General features: G+C 46.5%; 5 protein-coding genes across 5 annotated transcripts; 4 read left to right on the forward strand and 1 right to left on the reverse strand.

Annotated features, from left to right (window-relative positions):
* Positions 1-695: 695 nt before the first annotated feature.
* Positions 696-2,138, forward strand: BGW36DRAFT_294035 (putative aminotransferase; the record flags this gene model as incomplete). The annotated part of the gene is made up of 3 exons (XM_046211054.1): positions 696-1,181; positions 1,235-1,620; positions 1,682-2,138. 3 exons carry the CDS (start codon positions 696-698, stop codon positions 2,136-2,138), a joined length of 1,329 nt encoding a protein of 442 aa, XP_046073441.1.
* Positions 2,139-3,567: 1,429 nt separating this feature from the next.
* BGW36DRAFT_295071 (sterigmatocystin 8-O-methyltransferase) lies at positions 3,568-4,983 on the forward strand (the record flags this gene model as incomplete). The annotated part of the gene is made up of 1 exon (XM_046211146.1): positions 3,568-4,983. The coding sequence occupies one exon, from the start codon at positions 3,568-3,570 to the stop codon at positions 4,981-4,983; it is 1,416 nt and encodes a 471-aa protein (XP_046073442.1).
* Positions 4,984-5,913: 930 nt separating this feature from the next.
* BGW36DRAFT_460785 (major facilitator superfamily domain-containing protein) lies at positions 5,914-7,932 on the reverse strand (the record flags this gene model as incomplete). Its single annotated transcript, XM_046222108.1, has 5 exons — positions 7,544-7,932; positions 7,361-7,494; positions 6,940-7,305; positions 6,771-6,888; positions 5,914-6,713 (listed from the first exon to the last, which is right to left on the reverse strand). Exons 1-5 carry the CDS (start codon positions 7,824-7,826, stop codon positions 5,914-5,916), a joined length of 1,701 nt encoding a protein of 566 aa, XP_046073443.1. The 5' UTR covers positions 7,827-7,932.
* Positions 7,933-8,527: 595 nt separating this feature from the next.
* BGW36DRAFT_449068 (O-methylsterigmatocystin oxidoreductase) lies at positions 8,528-10,398 on the forward strand (the record flags this gene model as incomplete). Its single annotated transcript, XM_046221771.1, has 2 exons — positions 8,528-8,624; positions 8,646-10,398. 2 exons carry the CDS (start codon positions 8,528-8,530, stop codon positions 10,151-10,153), a joined length of 1,605 nt encoding a protein of 534 aa, XP_046073444.1. The 3' UTR covers positions 10,154-10,398.
* Positions 10,399-14,721: 4,323 nt separating this feature from the next.
* BGW36DRAFT_358488 (uncharacterized protein) lies at positions 14,722-15,981 on the forward strand (the record flags this gene model as incomplete). The annotated part of the gene is made up of 1 exon (XM_046213971.1): positions 14,722-15,981. One exon carries the CDS (start codon positions 14,722-14,724, stop codon positions 15,979-15,981), a length of 1,260 nt encoding a protein of 419 aa, XP_046073445.1.
* Between the last annotated feature and the right edge of the window lie 2,122 nt (positions 15,982-18,103).

Below are 18,103 nucleotides of genomic sequence, written 5' to 3' on the forward strand. Positions count from 1 at the left end.
ATAATTGATGTTGATGTATCCAGTAATAGTACGACACGACTAAGACAACATTTGAACTATGTAAGCGATTGGTCGCGTAACGTGTCACCATTGAAATTATAACATTTATCCCTGCAACACTAAAACCGTCGATCGGAACACATAGATCCATCGATATGAACTATAATTAATGGTGGATACTAAAATAATGCGAGATCTCGGTTTCAACTGTGCATGTCAATTTTCCCCTCCCAACTCAACTCGCAACTCAACCGTTCAAATGTTATTTATTTGGTTTATCTACCTACATAAAGTTGACAGATCGTGGTCTTGAGACTAGACCAATGAAATATATATTTGGTGTAGCCGGATCATCAAATTCAAAATGTTCACATGCACCGAGGATCAACACTTGAATTGATGTGCATAATATAATTCAGATGTATCGAGTGCATCATCAGAAATATTAATGATCTCATAGATAATTCTGATATCATCGAGTAATCAATTAATTGATGTGATCTTTTTTTGGATTATGTGATTGTTGAGGATACCCCACAGCATGGGAGCTGCCATCGCGGGTAATCCCGATCCTTCGATGCTGCAGATGTCGCCCGCTCGCCCTTCCTCCACTAACAACAATTGAAGTTTTCGCGTGGACCGATTGAATAGTGCTAACTTGGCATTCAATCCTTCTGGAAGAAGCCGTCAGAAAGATGTACCGCGAACCCTCCAAACAGCTCATCGACCTCTTTCGCGGATGGCCGAACCCCGCGCTCCTCCCCGTCACTTCTCTTACCCAGGCAACCTCGACTGCTCTGTCGACCCCATCAATCTACCAGCCAGGACTCCAATATGGACCGGACGAGGGCCACCCGCCGCTCCGTCAACACATTGCCGACTGGCTTACCTCGTTCTACCGCCCAAAAGACCCTGTTTCCACAGCCCGCATATGTATTTCGGGCGGGGCGAGTCAAAACCTCGCGTGCGTGCTGCAGGTCTTTACCGATGCTGCATATACCCGGAATGTGTGGATGGTTGCCCCGACGTATTACCTCGCATGCGGCATATTTCATGATGCAGGCTTCATGAATCGCCTGCGGGGTGTCCCCGAAGACGCCGAAGGGATAGACATTGGCTTTTTAGAGAAGGCGTTACAGGAGGCAGAAGCAAAGGCCACCGCGGAAGGAAACCACAAGCCGGTATGAAGGAATCCTCTTGCTTTCTTTCTGACCTCATCGGCTAATTGGTCTAGCTTTATACCTTAGCACGCCCGTGGAGCAAGATTTACAAGCATATCATCTACCTGACGTCGACCTTCGCGAACCCATCGATGAAAGTGGTATCTACCCACCGCCGCGAACAACTTATTAGATTAGCCCGCCAGTACGACGCTCTCATAATATCAGATGATGTATATGATTTCCTCCAGTGGCCGTCAGACCCCAACGCAGATCTATCCACAGTCGAGCTTGCCTCGGTTCCTCGCTTAGTTGACATTGATCGATATCTCGACGGTGGTCCCATCGATGTCTTCGGGAACGCGATGAGCAATGGTAGTTTTAGCAAGTTGGTTGGTCCTGGAGTGCGTACTGGGTGGGTGGAAGGCACGGAGAAATTTGCCTATGGGGTGTCGCAGACGTTTGTAGCCTAGTTTGGACTCAATTTTGTCTACTATTTCGCTAACAGCCTATCAAAATAGCGGATCGTCGGTTTCTGGAGGTGCTCCCTCCCAATTGACGGCAACCTTTGTCGACCATCTAGTTTCTACGGGAGCTTTGCAACGGCATATCAAATCTAAACTAATTCCGTCATACCGTGCCCGCTATCAGCAAGTCCTAAGCGCAATCGATGACAATCTTGTGCCGCTTGGATTTCAGGTGGCGGCGAGAACCCAGTTAGTCGTTGGTGGCTACTTCATCTGGCTTGACCTACCCCCGAGTATCAAGGCAAGTGTTTTGACCGAGAGAGCATTGGCGGAAGAGAATGTCCGCATTGGCAGCGGGGCACTCTTCAAGGTCCAGGGCGACGCCAGTGATCATCATCAGGATTTTGAAGGAAGCGTCCGACTTTGCTTTGCATGGGAGGAATTCGATCAACTGTATGAGGGAGTGCGGCGGCTCGGCAATACAGCCCGCAGTATATTAAACAAAAGGTAAGTATTTGACGCCCCAAAATTAATCACCCTATTCACGGCGTCGCCTTATATTTGAAGCGCGACGAGATCTTGAAGACCATAAATAAGCCTCGGTTAGATACCCAATTAGTTTTTTAGGATATGCCCTTAGTAAGCATTGTAAATGTTTACAATTACTAGTAGGTTAAATGATAAACATGGGCACTAAAGTGTGGGACTTCTCTACGACAAGCCATTATTACAGCCTCTGGCTCAACTTTCTCGGCCCTCTGATCCAGTGGTGTTTCGGTAATGAAGTTCGACGCTCAGCGGGCTCGCTGGCAAATCTGGGTTGCTTAGGAGTGGTACTCCTAAACAGCAATGGGAAAGTAATAACTGGACAGGTGTCGTGCAGTAACATGTGATTTTCTATTCCCGAACTGATTTCCCAACTTAGCCGTCAGCATTACAGGCATAGTAAATCTGCTATATGACTATTGAATGTGGAAATTGTAGAAAATTGGATCTAGCCGCTGACTAGTAGGAGGGGCGACAGTTCGATCGCATAAAGATGATATATCGGGATCTATATGGCCAATGATATAGTCTTAGTTCTTGCAACTAGACAATTCTGCCACGGCATTTTGATAACCAATTACTAAAAATGTCGGCATTACTAACGCGAGTTACATGCAGGGGCCAGCCGCGATTTTCTTGCTAGTTCTCGTGGATGACGGCACGCATTACCTGCTATTCGGGCTATGCATGGGTGGCCTGTTTTGAGCCTAGGTATAGTCCCCCATATCCGATCGGACAAGTGAAAATACGCTTATATCGGACTAGCTGATGGAAAGGATCAAATCGAACGAGATCTTAAAGAGAGGGACTAGGACGCAAGCCTGCCTTTTCTTTAACCTAAGATATCAATTGATATCCTTCCCGAGAGATATCCTCTGGCTGGCCGAATTAAAAAATGTGTCGCGGTGCAGATGAAGCTCTAGAAAATCCCAATTTTCTACTAGGCCAGGGAAGATTGACTTCCTCGTGCAGTGCTAAGGTGGGAGAGTTATCCCCGCGCCATACTTTTGGTTTTAACCCTAACGCAGGCCCCGAGTAGGGCTTAGCCTACGTCCGTCGGGCTTTGTTTTAGGCTTCTGGCTGGCTTATCGGGGCCTTCGGGTACCGATCGGGGCCGCTCACTGAGCCAACGGGCTGACCCGGACCACTGATAGTGCGTCGGTGTCGAGAAACTATTCTATGAACAACACTCTCTATACCGACGAGATGAGTACAAAGCTCGGTAGACCCCTCTGTTCGCAGAGGGTGTCAGACAAGGTAGGTGTAAAGTATACATGGAAGTAGCGTAATCTAGTATACGTCGACTGGGTGTCTCGATTCTTGCCGTTCAGTTGCAGTTCTCATTCTCTGGAATTTGCATTTTCGAATATACCACGTGCTCAGTCAGACTCACGATGCCGGGAAAGCTTGGTGACAGCAAGGGCACAGAGAATGTGGCACCAGCTCCCCCAGCTGCCGCGTCTTTTCCTCTTGAAGAGCTTGCCTGGCAATGCACCAAGAATGCCATCGCCGTGAGCCAGTACCTCTCCGCCAACGAACTGCCGCAACCATCGCACGAGCCGGATGCACCGAGCAGCACCCTTCCCAAGGACGCGCCACCAAATATCCGTCGCGCGCGACAGAGTCTCATGAATGCTGCTCTACAGCTCTTCCAGCTCGCCGCCGGGCCCAGTGAGTTCATCCCGAACCTCGCCCCCGGCTTCCAATACGTCGCCTGTCTTTCTTGGCTCCTCCGCTATGATATCTTCCACCTCGTCCCCGCATCAGGCTCAATTTCGTACCGAGACCTCGCCACGGCGGCGTCTAGGCGCGCCAATAGTGCCGCCGACATTCCGGAGGCGCGCCTCAAGAGCATCGTTCGTATGGCTATGACATCGGCGCTGTTCCGTGAACCGGAACCAAACCGTGTAGGCCACTCAGCCACCTCAGCCCTCTTAGCACGCGACGCAGATGTGCATTCCTGGGCATCATATCTGAGCACCCGCTCAGCTCCCACCGCGCTCTCCATGGCCGCAGCACACGATAAATTCACACCCGCGAGCGTCGCCAAGAACGAGACTGCATACAACGTCGCCTTTGACACCCATCTGCCCTTCTTCGATCACCTCGCCTTGGACCCCGCCAACACCGCTGAGTTCGCCGGTTACATGCGCAACGTGACGACGAGCGAAGCCGTCGATGTGAAGCACCTGGTAAACGGATACCCCTGGGCGGATCTCGGGCATGGGCTAGTCGTCGACGTCGGCGGTTCAACTGGTAACGCAGACATCGCCCTCGCCAAATCCTTCCCGGACCTACGCTTTATCGTCCAGGATCTCCCTGACAATGCCAGCGCCGGACGCGAAGCCGCGGAGGCGAACCTCCCCAGCGATATCCTTTCTCGGATTAGCTTTCAAGGTCACGACTTTACCAAGCCGCAGCCCGTTGCCGGCGCCGACGTATATCTATTGCGCATGATCCTACACGATTGGCCCGATCATGTGGCCATCACCATCCTCAAGCAGTTGGTACCAGTTCTAGAGAACAAAAAAGCCAAATTGATCATCATGGACACCGTCTTGCCGGCACCAGGACAGGTCCCGGGCTCGGTAGAGCGCATCGTGCGCGTGCGCGATCTGACCATGATGCAGGTTTTCAATAGCCACGAGAGAGATCTCGATCAATGGAAAGCGCTGTTGGCTGCGGCAGATGAGGGCTTGCGGCTGCGCCGGGTGATGGAGCCTTATGGCAGTGCCATGTCGTTGCTTGAGGTGGAATTGGATAGGGATTTCCAGGAGGAGGAAGAGGAGAGCTGGGCTATTAGTGGCTAGGTAACCGCGGGCGTGCCATGCATATGAATATATTCAAGTCTGCCGACTACAAGACTTTGGCTGTTAATCGTCGATTGCGATGCGAACAAGGGGCGTTTTTCTTTACATACTTGGTTTTACTCTGCATGAATTGATTACGTTTGAAGCTGCATATCAAAAAAACAAGTAGACAGTTAATGATACTGGAAAGAAGAACGCCAAATTTCAAGCTTGAAAAGCGAATTTGGCTTACAAATAAATAAATTTCTCGAGTTACCTAAGCATAGCGAGGTAACTTAACTTAGCTGTTCAGCGGCTAGCCCTAAACCTGCCATTTATGGTAACTGCTCAATCCCGCTGTCTGTAGGACCAAGCGATCTGTAATGTCAGGACCTGTGACTGATACGACAGGATATTGTCAGAGCTGATATGATCAAATATCTCATTAGCTTTCTTCGGGCGAATTATTTAATATTTGTCTTTTAACCCCCAAGGGCCTGCATTTGGAGTTTTGTGAGTTGGGTATCCTTGGAGATAAGATTAAGCCCTTTGGAACAATGTTTGAAATGAAGAAATAATGTAAATATATATCACATATATTTATTTTATCGCACTGTATGGTAGTTATCGTAACTAATAGTTACATAATATGATGGTTGATTGCATCATTCATATCAACAGTCCTCCACATAGTATTGCCACCACTATTGACAATACCGTCTGTAGACCGTGAAAGCCGTCAGTATTTCTACCGCAACGGTGTGGAGCAAGAAAGCCGTTGATAAAGGTGATCTATCTATTCGACTCACTCTATCGACCGGGAAGCTTGAGCCCACAGTCTATCTAAAATCGCAACCTTCTATCGTACAACGAACTTCACGTAGCTCTGATGATATAAGGCTATGCAAAAAGTAATATCTATATGATCGACTTTTCACCGCTAAGATCGGTTTAAGAAGACCCTTTTTCCACATCTCGTGCAGGAGCTGAAGGAGACTTCGCATCTGGCTTCGGAGCTCCCGCACCAGCTGGTCCCTTCTTAACACTCTTCCACTCCAGGAGGACAGCAGGAAGAGCGCTCAAGCACGCCATAATAAGTGCAATCTGGAAGGACTTCTTCAGAGCCGAGTTATATGCGTCAACGACCTCGGTGAGACGATCAGCGGGGATGATGGAACGGTAGCCCGTAGCACCTGCATTGACCACATCCATGCCAGTCACGCCAGAGATGTTAAGCGCATTAATATTGCGTACCAAATCGGCATTTAGCACATTGTTGGCTGCACTAATCAATATGGTACCGCCTAGACTCTGGAAGAGCATAGATACGGAGATACCGGTAGGGATGTCACGAGGCGGAAGCACGACCTGCGCAGCAACCTGGGGAAGCTGGAAGCCGCAGCCGGAGCCGAATCCGAAGAGAATCTGATACCCAATCCACTTTCCTGTGCTGGTATTCGGATCAAGAGTAGTCAAGAGCCCGGCACCAATAGGTGCGAGAATTACAGCAAGGTAGATGAATGGCACGTAGTAGCCGATCTTACTCGTCCCGAAACCTGCGAACAGAATTCCAATAACGTTGGGTAGAATGACCGGGATAGTGTCGATACCGGATTTCAGGGCTGAATCTCCCTTCACAGCTTGGAAGTAGATCGGGATAAAGTAGCTGAGGAGAAAGAAGGTACCCGCGAGGCAAAAGGTGAAGAGACTCGAGGCGAAAATTGTGCGTTGCTTGGCAATGCGAGGTGGAACTATTTTCAGATTAGGAACTGGGAATATTGTTATAGTGAATTTTTGGAAACACATACCGGTTCCACCCTCACCGAGCCAGGCCTGGCTAGCAATGAATGCAAGAAGCGTTACGCCGAATACAACGAACAGAGCAATGATCGGCCCGCTGTTCCATGCGTAGGTTGTACCTCCCCACTGATTTAAATTAGTAACGAAATGGACATGGAAAGTAATGAGGATACGTACCTGGAGAGTGAACAAAAGGCAGATGATGCTGGGTACAAACAGGATAAATCCGACCGGGTCAAGATTCCACAACAGGCTCAGAACGCCCTGGTCCTTGAAAGGGTTGGGCTTCGAAGGCAAGCGGAGGAAAGCGATGATGAACGCAGCCGAGACAGCACCGAGTGGAAGATTGATATAGAAGCACCAGCGCCATGACACCTTGTCAGTGAAAGCCCCACCGACCAATGGTCCGACGACAGACGCAATGCCAAAGATACCACCGTAAAGACTCTGGTATGTGGCTCTCTTTTCCATTGGAGTAATGTTCGCAATAATGATGAGACCGCCGCTCGAGATACCTGCACATCCAATACCGGCAATTGTGCGCTATCGCAATGTCAGCGCACCATCTTTTTAAGGAACCTAGTAACCAAGCACTTACACCAACGATCAACATTGCTGAGGAAGTGGCAGCAGCACAGAGAACTGAACCGATCTCGAAAATAAGCAGAGCAGCAAGGAAAGTCCATTTCAGACTAAAGAAACGGAATGTCTTTCCGAAAGGCAGCTGGAAGGCTTGATGCTTGTCAGAATCAACGCAGATGTAATGAAGACGAATACATACCGCATTTCGTGAGGAGATATGATGAACCATACCAACCCACATCTTGCAGAGCATGAAACTGGTCGGTAATTCGTGGGATAGCCGTTGCAATGATAGTGCTGTCCAATGCAACACAGAAGAGAGAGATGAAGAGCGCGAACAAGTTGATGGCTAGAGTGAGGCCACCGGGGTATGACGGGGCTGGCGGCTGTTGGGCAGCTTGAGCTTTGATGTCGTCGTTCTTCAAAACGGCAGAGCCTTCACGGCTGCTCTCGTCGCGTGCCTCTGCACTCGTCTGTGACATGATTTGTGTTAGTGCACTGGCAGTAGAATAGTATGCGAGGTTGACTGTTGAGGGTCCGTGTTGAAAGTTACTTGAGAATTGGAAACAAGAAATAAACTGAACAGAGATAATTCTCACCTGTTAAATGTGGCTTTGAATTAGTTCATATCAGCTCCCCTTAAAGGCGCAATAACAAAAAGCTTGTGTGAATCATTGTATCAAGCGCGTGTTGGATATAGAATATTCGGGTATCGAAGATTCAGCCCAATTGGCTGGGACATGCAAATCACCCGGACCCACCCATCTGAGCTGTTTAGCCCTAACATTATTTGCTTCATTTTTTCTTTCCCCCGACATCCCCCGCTGTTTTCTTTTTTTGTATGTCGGAATTTTTCGTTCATTCGTTAGCATTAATTGACCACCGGATTCGGTATGGTTCGGCTAACAAAGTACTATCACGGGGGGCAGGCGGGTCAATCATTCTATTCGGGTTTCCTAGGGCTTGCAAGCTGACCTTCAAACCTGCGATGCACCGTACCCGAGCAGCAAGCTACGGACTCATGGCGGCGTCGAGTAATACGACTATGTTCAGCAGCTCTCAGTTTAGATGGTGCGATGGCAAACGATATCAATATATTAAGTCACCTTGTTCTGCTTAGAAGATGATTCGAATCAGTACCCAGCATCTAGATATAGGAAGGAGTCTATTCAACACCTAAACCATGGCTCTTTTCTCTCTTTTTCAGTTATACAAATTAGTTGCGTTGGCATTGGTCTTCACGGCTGCCAGCACTCTCTATGCATGGATTAAGCGTGACCGTCGACTGGATAATATGCCAGGCCCTGGAGGGTGGCCACTCATTGGTATTGGCATCGGTCTGCCCAAGAATTCAGTTGAGGTCCTTGGTAACTGGGCCATGCAGTACGGCGAGGTCTACAAGATTAGAGTCGGCTGGTACAACTGGGTCGTTATCAACAGCCCAGAAGCAATGCGAGACATCTTCGACAAACAATCAGTCAACACCTCGTCTAGATCTCCCATGCCCCTCGCTCATGATGTCGCCGTCGGTGGTATGCGCATGAATACTATTCCTTATGGAAAGAAGTGGCGAGCATACCGTACTATTGTGCATGGGCTTCTGTCCACCACTTTGACCGATGCATTCAATCCTTCTCAGGAGTTTGAGACCAAACAGCTCCTTCATGACTTTGCATTCAAAAATGACGATGGAAAGCAATTCTACTGGCACGTGCGACGCTACTTCTTCAGCATCTTGATGACAAGTTGCTACGGCTCGCGGGTAGATAGCTGGGAGCATGAAGATGTTCGCAGCGCTATTCACAGCACACAACTACTCAGCAAGATTTCAAAGCCAGGATCCTTTATTGTGGATGAGGTTCCCCCTCTCGCTAAATTGCCAGCCTGGCTGCAACCTGGCCGCCGTATGGCGGAGTCGTTGAGGTTACCAATTCTGAATGCCAAACTTCGCCTGTGGAACCGACTTGGTGACCAGATGACAAATGGTACTGCACCTATGTGTTTCGGCCGGAAGCTGAAAGAGAACGATAAATCGTGGCGCGATCAGGGACTTACTGATGACGACTTTGCCTGGATTGTCGGCGGTATCGCTGATGCTGGCTCTGGAACATCGACTGTAACCTTCAACTCTGCTATCTTGTATATGGCGGCAAATCCCCACGTCCAGGACAAAGCTTACGAAGAGCTTATGCGTGTTGTTGGACCTCACCGTTCGCCAAACATCGAAGACCTGCCCAATCTGCCTTATATCAACGCATGTATCAAGGAAACCATTCGTCTCAAGCCTGTCCCCGTCTGGTGCATCAAGCGCTTCGCCGACGGAGATGTTCGCTACAAGGATTATGTCATTCCAAAGGGCACAGTTCTTCTAGGAAACACGATGTTCCTCGGCTCAGATCCGAGCAAATATGAAGACCCGCAATCTTTCAAGCCCGAGCGTTATCTAGGTTTCCCTCGTTCCAGCTTCGAATACGCTGCTGGAGATCAGACCAAGCGTGATCACTTTTCCTTCGGCGTTGGCCGTCGTGTCTGCCCTGGTGCTAAGCTTGCTGAGATGACTCTTGACCTTGCTCTTGCGAACATTTTGTGGGCTCTTGCCATCAAACCGCCTCACGGTATCGCTGCCATCGATGATGGTCCTGGCTCCTGGGATGATACCGAATTTCAAGCTCCTAAGCCATTCTCTGTACGCTTTGAGCCTCGCAGGCCCGAGGCTTTGGACTTTGTCAAGAAACAGTGGGAGACTAGCATGGAAGAGGGCTACATCCTCAATGGAAGGCGGGTTGATGTGAAGGGTGTTGTGCATTGAGTCCAATTACCATTGCACGACATTTTCTTAGGAATTTAAGCATGCCATCGGGCAATTATCGCTCGAAATATGACGAATTTTCCTTGCCTCTACCTCGTTCCCGCCAAGGTACCTTTTCCTTATGTAAGTAGGGGGTTGGTATTCATCCATCCGAGTCTTCATTTACACCGAGCATATCCTGTTTATTGGGAGTATGCCATGGTTTGGTTATGTATTTCGATAAGAGTGGAATTAAAATTGTTACAATTATTAACTGACATTCATACACGCATGCGGGTGAGGTAAAGTAGCCAGCTCGTAGTCTCTCACCGAATTGTTTGATAGAGGGCTTCAATTAACTCAGCTTTTCACTCTACCAAAACTGTACACTAACTCCCGGAATAATTCCCTCGAATCTGATAGACCCTTTTCCTCAAGGGCACCCTAAACACTAGGTCTGCACCACACTTGGATCGATGATAAGCTATTATCTTCACTAGGGATCTTAGTGTATATCGTTGGAGGCTGAGACTGCGTCATCAATCGTATTAGGACTAGTGACCATATTTAAGAGATCAACATGTCATCGCCCTACCAATGGTCTTTGAGTGCTTACCACTAGAGGCCTAGTAGCATGCATGGGGCATTAATACTAGCCTGAAATGGGATCTCTACAAGCGATAGATATTCAGCCTATAATTCGCCTTACGTATCTAAACCAAGCAAATAATACGACAGTTCCAACTCTATACGTCGCCTATCCCGTATTTCCCTTTTTGGGGCGGCGCCTCTTCTCTCAGCATGGCTTAGACCAAGGATTCCTCCACCCGCCCCCGACTGGATATGATACCAATAGTGGGTTGGAGTATCTGAAGGACGACGATGCAAATCGCATAATGATGAGTTTGCAGTAGTTGGCATCCAGCTCGTTGCGGCCCTCATGTAGCGATAGTGCCCAATGACGATTCGTCTCAACCAATGTTTAAGTAGCCTATCGATGATTGAGAAACGTTTGAAATATAAGAGTAATACATTCGTAATAAATTCGAGAAAACTTCTGCCTGTCATCCGCCAGGTATGAAAGTCTTTTAGAATTTCGAGCTGTAAATTCAAACCCCGACTAAGTTTTAGACTCAGATCTTACGTGTCTTAGACCTCCGAAGTCATCTCGTAGGTTTTCATCGTTTGAGCTAGTAATTTTGCTTGCCCAATTAGGTTCAGCAATTAATTTATCACTGCAGCTATGCCATATAGCCATCTATGCTCCTGTCAATTAGACGGTAATATGACATGGATTACAGTAACAAGTAGCCTATCTGTTGTTCGTTTTCCACGTGGACTTCGTCTACGCAAATAGATTCTTATACCAATATCTCCATATGATACATGAACTTTGAGTGACACGCACTAGCTATTGCTGATCTCATTCCAAGGTTCCTAACATCCCGGTTCTTAGAGCATGTTGCTTGTTTGTAGCTTGTCAAGAGGTTATTCGCTAATGCGATGTTCTCTACGGCCCCAGATGTATCTCACGCCCTGATGTGTCGTGAAAGGGGTAGAACTGTCTCAATAGTACTTCGTGGGAGGCGGGTATTGTGTTGGTTCATCCTTGCGCTGGTAATGTTTGCAAAGCATGAAATATGGCGGAAAGATTGCGTTTTCTGCTGTGAGAGAGTACTCAAATTTCTAATTGGATCCCGACGGCCTTAGGTGACGCAATCTTAAACATAACGTGGGATTCAAATTTTGGTTGGGGTCTTTACAATGTCCTTGGTGACCCCATGGCTCGAGTGTCACAATGGCTAGGGAACTGTTGGAAGCTGAAGACTAGACGCCACAATTATAGGCAATTAAGTAAGGGGTTGCGTATTGTCTATCATTGATGAGTCACTAACAAAAATTAGAGTGATGATAATAGCGATATGGAAAACAATAAGACGTAAGCGCCTACGCAGCCGCCTAATATATTAATTCGTTATCGTATACGAAAGAGTAACTGGTTAGAGTTCGTCTTCCGTTGGACCAATAATCACGTTATCCGTTTGTGGCTTGACATACCAGGCACCTCGGATGATGAACTACAGTAGACACGGAGCATGAGCCACGATATCCCAACTTTGAAGTCGCAATGATTACAGGTGAATAGCAAGGCTGACAACGGATGATGCCGTGTTGGCCTGTTGGTGCTCCGTGCGGTGTTGTTGTGGGGGCCGGGGTACTTTTTGGCTTCCAGCCCGACACGTAGAACCATAAAAAAGATCGAGGTATAAGAAAATAATTCCTGCACGCACGTTGGCTGCGTGTAGCACAGCTCTGACCGTACAGGTGCGAAAATGAGGCAGCATTGTTATTGGTCCATCTTTTTATAGACACGAAAACTTAAAATTTGCTTGTAGACGATCAGTGATTCTATTGGCCTCAGCCTTATTCACAGGACCCACCTGGCGCATTGTTTATCTTGGCTTGCAGAATTACGTGTGAGAAGTCGAGAATCAACCAATTGTGTTGCAGATATTGAACGACGGGCGCAGAACTTTAAAGTTGGGCGACAAAAGATATATTAACGATAACAAGATGACTGGCTCTCGTACCGCGAAGCTAACTTCTATCAAGGTAATCCAGATGCTTCTGAGGGGCTAGTTCTTGAGCGGCAAGGCTAGTCTTGATTATTTTACTGGCTAGCTATCACTTAGAGTTGAGATTCTCGGGGTTGCCTCGGGGAATTATTCGGGGGCTTGTTCAGCACGATCTTTAGGCTACGTCCGTATTCGTAATTATGGAGCGGGAGTAGAAAGTAACTTATCAAATCACGCCTTCCGTAGCCGTAGTTCGTAGTCTCAATACGAACATTTATGTTTATAACCAGATAACACAAGTCTCAAAAGATCCACTCTGCACGTGTGGGAGCTGAACGATACGCAGTGCTGTAATCTATGTAACTATTTTGCTCCTCAACCGTGACCACGCAGTGCGTGACAGGGATCAGCTGGCTTGTTACATTGATAACAGCCCTGCGCAATATAGCGAAATAGCTAGAACGGGATGCTAGCCAAGACCGTGCGGCGCAGTGCATTAGGTCGATCATTAACAAACAGTAATAGGGCAAGTTTTACGCACCGTGACCTTAAGACATCAGATCCACTGTTGATTGGTACCCAAAATTTAGTTCGCTGGTTAATATGTTTTCAAGCTCGTTCCGTGCGTGGTCCCTGAAATGGGCCCCTGTGCTTCTAGCGGGTTTCTTGCTTAACCTCGGTTTCAATTCCCCTCGTTTTTTGGCCTGTCTACTATGCAGATAACAGGCTGTCAGTTCGGCACCCCTTACATATATGTTGACATTTAAACAGGGTGGGTCTGGAAACATAACCCGATTCCCTGACTGTTGCATCTGTTTTGCCATTTACTGGCTAGGTAGAAGGCCACGAGTTGCCAGAACTGGAATGAGCCGCGGTCTTGGGGCTTGTCACAGCTTTGAATCTTCTCAGGCCCTGTGATAGACCTCGTCGTGAATTTCTTGAAAGTTTCTGACTCCGTGTCTGGCTCCACCGGTATTCAGTTTAAACCGAGTACAGCTGAAGATAGATTTAGAGATAAGCCTCGATTAAGCCTCTGAAAAGTTCCGAGGAGGGAAACTTTGAATCTTCTAAAGAGAAAGTTAATACCACTCCGTACAGCGCCAAGATACGATTTCTCTATGCAAGCTGAAATTACCTCATTAAAGTTCAGTTAGTTTGTCATTTACTAGCCAGGGCGATCTGTAAGTCAAACAATTGATCATAGGTAACTGATGTAAGATTACTGACTGCTTGATTCGAGTTGACTTTCGGAAATTATTGTAGTAAGAATGGATGAGTGGAATATTACACGATTACGCAGTAAGAGATAAGAGGATCGAATATGTGCCCCAACACCGAGCCGTAACGCATTAGGGAATTGAGTAATCACGCATCTGATTTTCATCGTATCAGTAAGTGAGGGAAAGGAATCGTATCAACTCGTACCGATCATGAAGCCTAGTAGAAACTCACTTATAGGTTGATTAAGTGATCAAACTAAAAATAACCAACGGTCATGTTGCTGAATGCAAGTAAGATGCACTATAAATCTAATGCGGCTGACTATACATCAGACACGCGCGGTTGAGGAGTCTCGTGGCAAAGTTATTTGTTAGAGCTACTGCTCTGATATGCATACCGATACGGTACAATACTGAGTGTGTGAGCGAACCACACATTTTGCCCTTGCGTCCTGCTGGAGATTATTCCATGACCATGTTACCGTTTAACGGGGAAGCCTAACTACAGATTATACACCTTTCTGGATTGGTCCTTGATATGCAGGAAGTACTTAGTGTACTCTAGCCCGCCTGACTTATCCTCATCGAAGCTGACATTTGTATAGCAGTACCTCACATAAAGGAGTTGGCACAAACGTTCCATTGGAGGTACACTGATACAAGCATCGCATTTCCTTTGGGATTACTTAATATATATTTCTCTCTTCAACATTCGAAAGTTTTCTTCACACACATTCAACATATCGTCATCTCGATCATCGTGCTATTTACCACTCCCTACAAGGTTGTAGCCATGCTTGATTCACAACCATCTCGATCATCCTCCCGTCCGCCTCGGCCCTCAAAGTTACGATCCAGCTGCGATGCATGTGGTGCCGCGAAGCTAAAATGCGATAGGGGTAAGCCTGAATGTGAGCGCTGCATCTCACTAGGCCTACAATGTGTCTATGGCATTTCGCGAAAGATGGGAAAGCCTCCACGACAAAGGGCTCAAAGCAGAACAGCGAGATCTGATAGCAATGGTGGTGGCACTGAGAGTATCAACGTGGATGCTAGGCAGTTTCACATACCATCAGGGTGGGATTCAGAAGCTAGCTACTCCGATACCCGCGGTGGCGAAATAGATATGCCAGATATTTTACACAGCAGTATCTTCGGATCGTCGTTTCCTGAATTCAAGTCTTTAGACTTAGGCGATGATTTTCTTTCTGCCAATATCGACATTGGATTAAAGGAGTACACCGACTTTGCACCCCCAAATAGCGCTCCACGCTCTCAGATCGACGAGAATATGCATGGGTATTTTGATAATCCTCCTAGGACAGCAGCTGGTTGCAAAGGACAGGACTGTTCTCAAGAGGCTCACAATATCCTAACTGGCTTGTTACTCCTCAACCTTAACCAAGCACATTATGAGCATCGACCATCTTATGAACCTCGGTCAACTCCGGGACCTGCACCACTAACGCCTAATGTTGCCAATCGTGTGCCTCTAGATCATATTTTACATCTCAACCGCGACTCTAGTAAACGGCTCAGCCGACTCCTCACTTGTTCCTGTGCCAGATTCCCTCAGCTAGCGGTACTTTATGCCTCAATTATCTCACAAGTTCTTAATTTGTATTATGAAGCAGCAGATTGCGCTACCCAGAAATCGTTGAGCCCAATGACCGGCCGACCTAGGTCTATTTCTGGATCCTCGTCACCCTGGTCGAATCAGGGAGCTGGTCCAGTCAATTCTGGTGACTTCAATGCTCAGTTAATGGCTAGAGCCGCAGCACTCGCCATTGCTCCCACGCAAATGACTGTCGGTTCCTTTGACATCGATGATCAACAAGTACAAACTGCGCTAAGGATTCAGTTACTCTTAGGCGAGATCACGAAAATTGGTTTTCTGATTGATTTATTCACATCGGAGAGCTCCAGTGGTCTTGACGAATACAATTTCGGCAGAGTTGATGGTTTACACAAGAGCTTAAGTTCATGGTTAAGACAGGAGCACTTAAGGGTATCTGACATCATGAGATCTAGACTCAAGGATGTCAGTATTTGAATGGAGCCTGGTTTAGACGATTCTTTATGCCGTCCCAAACTATATCACTCGACATGGCAGTGATGCACTAGAGGTTCACACGTGTGATAGATTCATTTTCGGATTTATGCCGCGTCTTAGATGTTTGATACGACTCTTAATATTTCACTAGCTCTGTTATGAACAGGTATTCCTTATGTTTCGATGTGGTCAACGTGTCTTATGTGGTCTCGGTCTCCACTCGTAGTCTCGACTCTAGGTGGTTCTCTAGTCTTTCGTCCTTTTCATACGGAACTTATCTATATTTAAATATTTTCTTTCCTTCTTTTCTAGTAAACTAGATTCCCTCTCGTCTTGAGTCAGGATATAACGATCTCATTTTTATCACCACTTCTTTCATTTTCAATTCACTTCTAAAAAGGTTTGAATTCCGCTTTGACTTGAGCCAAAGGTAGAGTAATCTGGTAGCAAAATAATTGGTCTCTTGGCGAAAGAAAGAGAGCCTTGAGCACTGGAGGTGCTGTTTGTGAAACGAATACTTCCTAGCTGGTAGGGCGATGCAGGTGTGTCTAGTCATCCAGGCTTTATGAATTATACTATATTCAGGCTTGTTCTGCAACATCCTAACACCCACCAGCCTTGTTGTACCAAAAGTACTCGGTCTTTATACTATCGAACCTGAGAATTAATTAGCAACAGTTATTTATCAAATGCAAAGGGATATATCAATAAAGGAGACGGTTAATACAATCATAAGCTTAAGGTTGTGGTTTCATCAATGGAACTCCCGTTCATGCAACTACAGCACAAGTTTACACTATTAGAACTTATTGGTAAACATAGTAAAGGATCAAGATTCTGGCATAAATAGAAGGAGAATGATCTCAAGTATTCAAGCACATTTATTTTGTTCTATCGTGACCGTTTAAAGTAGTTACTGGATAGCTAACTAGGAAATTTTTGAAAGTGCCTCATTAGAGATCGCTCCTGGAACACATCCGCTTTTTCACAGCCCTTTAATAGCCTGATAGTCTGTCGAATGGACATGTTTAGGTAAACTTCTAGCCTTTCTACTTTTCTGGAGCATCCGCGGCTATGTCATAGAAGCTGGCCTTGCTGGCCCTTCATGCTATGCCCTTTGTAGGGAGCCTCGTCTTTTAAGGTTTAAAGGAACGAACTAAGCTATAATTTCTTATTCAAAACGGAAAGATCTATTCTGCCAACCCATTAGTACTTGTATTCAGGTTTCATTAAATTCACTTCTTCGAGGTTCATCCTACAAATCACTAACTACACTGTTTGCAAAACAGTTGAATTAATTCTGCAAACTACTACTAGGAGAAATGAAGTTGACCACACTCCTTATCATTTTAATCGCATGGAATGAATGGCATGGTCTCTACGTAAACTCATGAGAAGACTATTATACCTATATTACTAGAGCATATAACTATCACGAGCGGCCTAAAACGACTAATAGAAGAACAATGGGTACCTTAATCGTATAACGAGGACCTCATAAATACCAAACACAGTATGGACGTGCCACTACTAGCATTAGTGTAATATAGTATATTTGAACTAGGGTTAGGAACTTGTTACTACGTGTCTTTAGTTACTCTCGAAAGTTAATTCTTAATTCGTCGCATTCCACGTGGTGAATGTCAAATACGAGCTCTCATGACATTTAAATCAGCAGGTTAGTGAATCTTATTAGTTCAAAAGAGGATCAAAAAACCTTTCTCGTATACTCCCGGTTTCCTTCTGTGTAAACGATGCTTCTCTACTAGCCGACTTTATCCACGGTTCAATAACCCCCATTTGAATCTCATCCTAACACCCCGCCCTCCTAGAAGTTTTCTCGGTAGTTATTCAAGCTACGTTCGAATCTGGATTGTATTAAAAGGAAACTTTGGCGGGCCGTAGACAGCAGCAATGATCTTATCAAATATACCGAAGGAATTCCGGACACCCTCGGATGGGGCTGTTTCTACACAAGGCTATGTAATATCCATAAAAGGGTGCAGCAATGATGCCGCGAATTTGTACGTTTGAAACCAAAAACATATCAATTTCAATTTTTTAGCCCCGTAAAGTAATTTAACGACCTTAGGGGTTGTTGTATTGGGCATGTTTATCGATA

The sequence above is a fragment of the Talaromyces proteolyticus genome (genome assembly GCF_021365285.1).
Source record: "Talaromyces proteolyticus strain PMI_201 chromosome Unknown BGW36scaffold_5, whole genome shotgun sequence".
Taxonomy (NCBI): Eukaryota; Fungi; Ascomycota; class Eurotiomycetes; order Eurotiales; family Trichocomaceae; genus Talaromyces; species Talaromyces proteolyticus.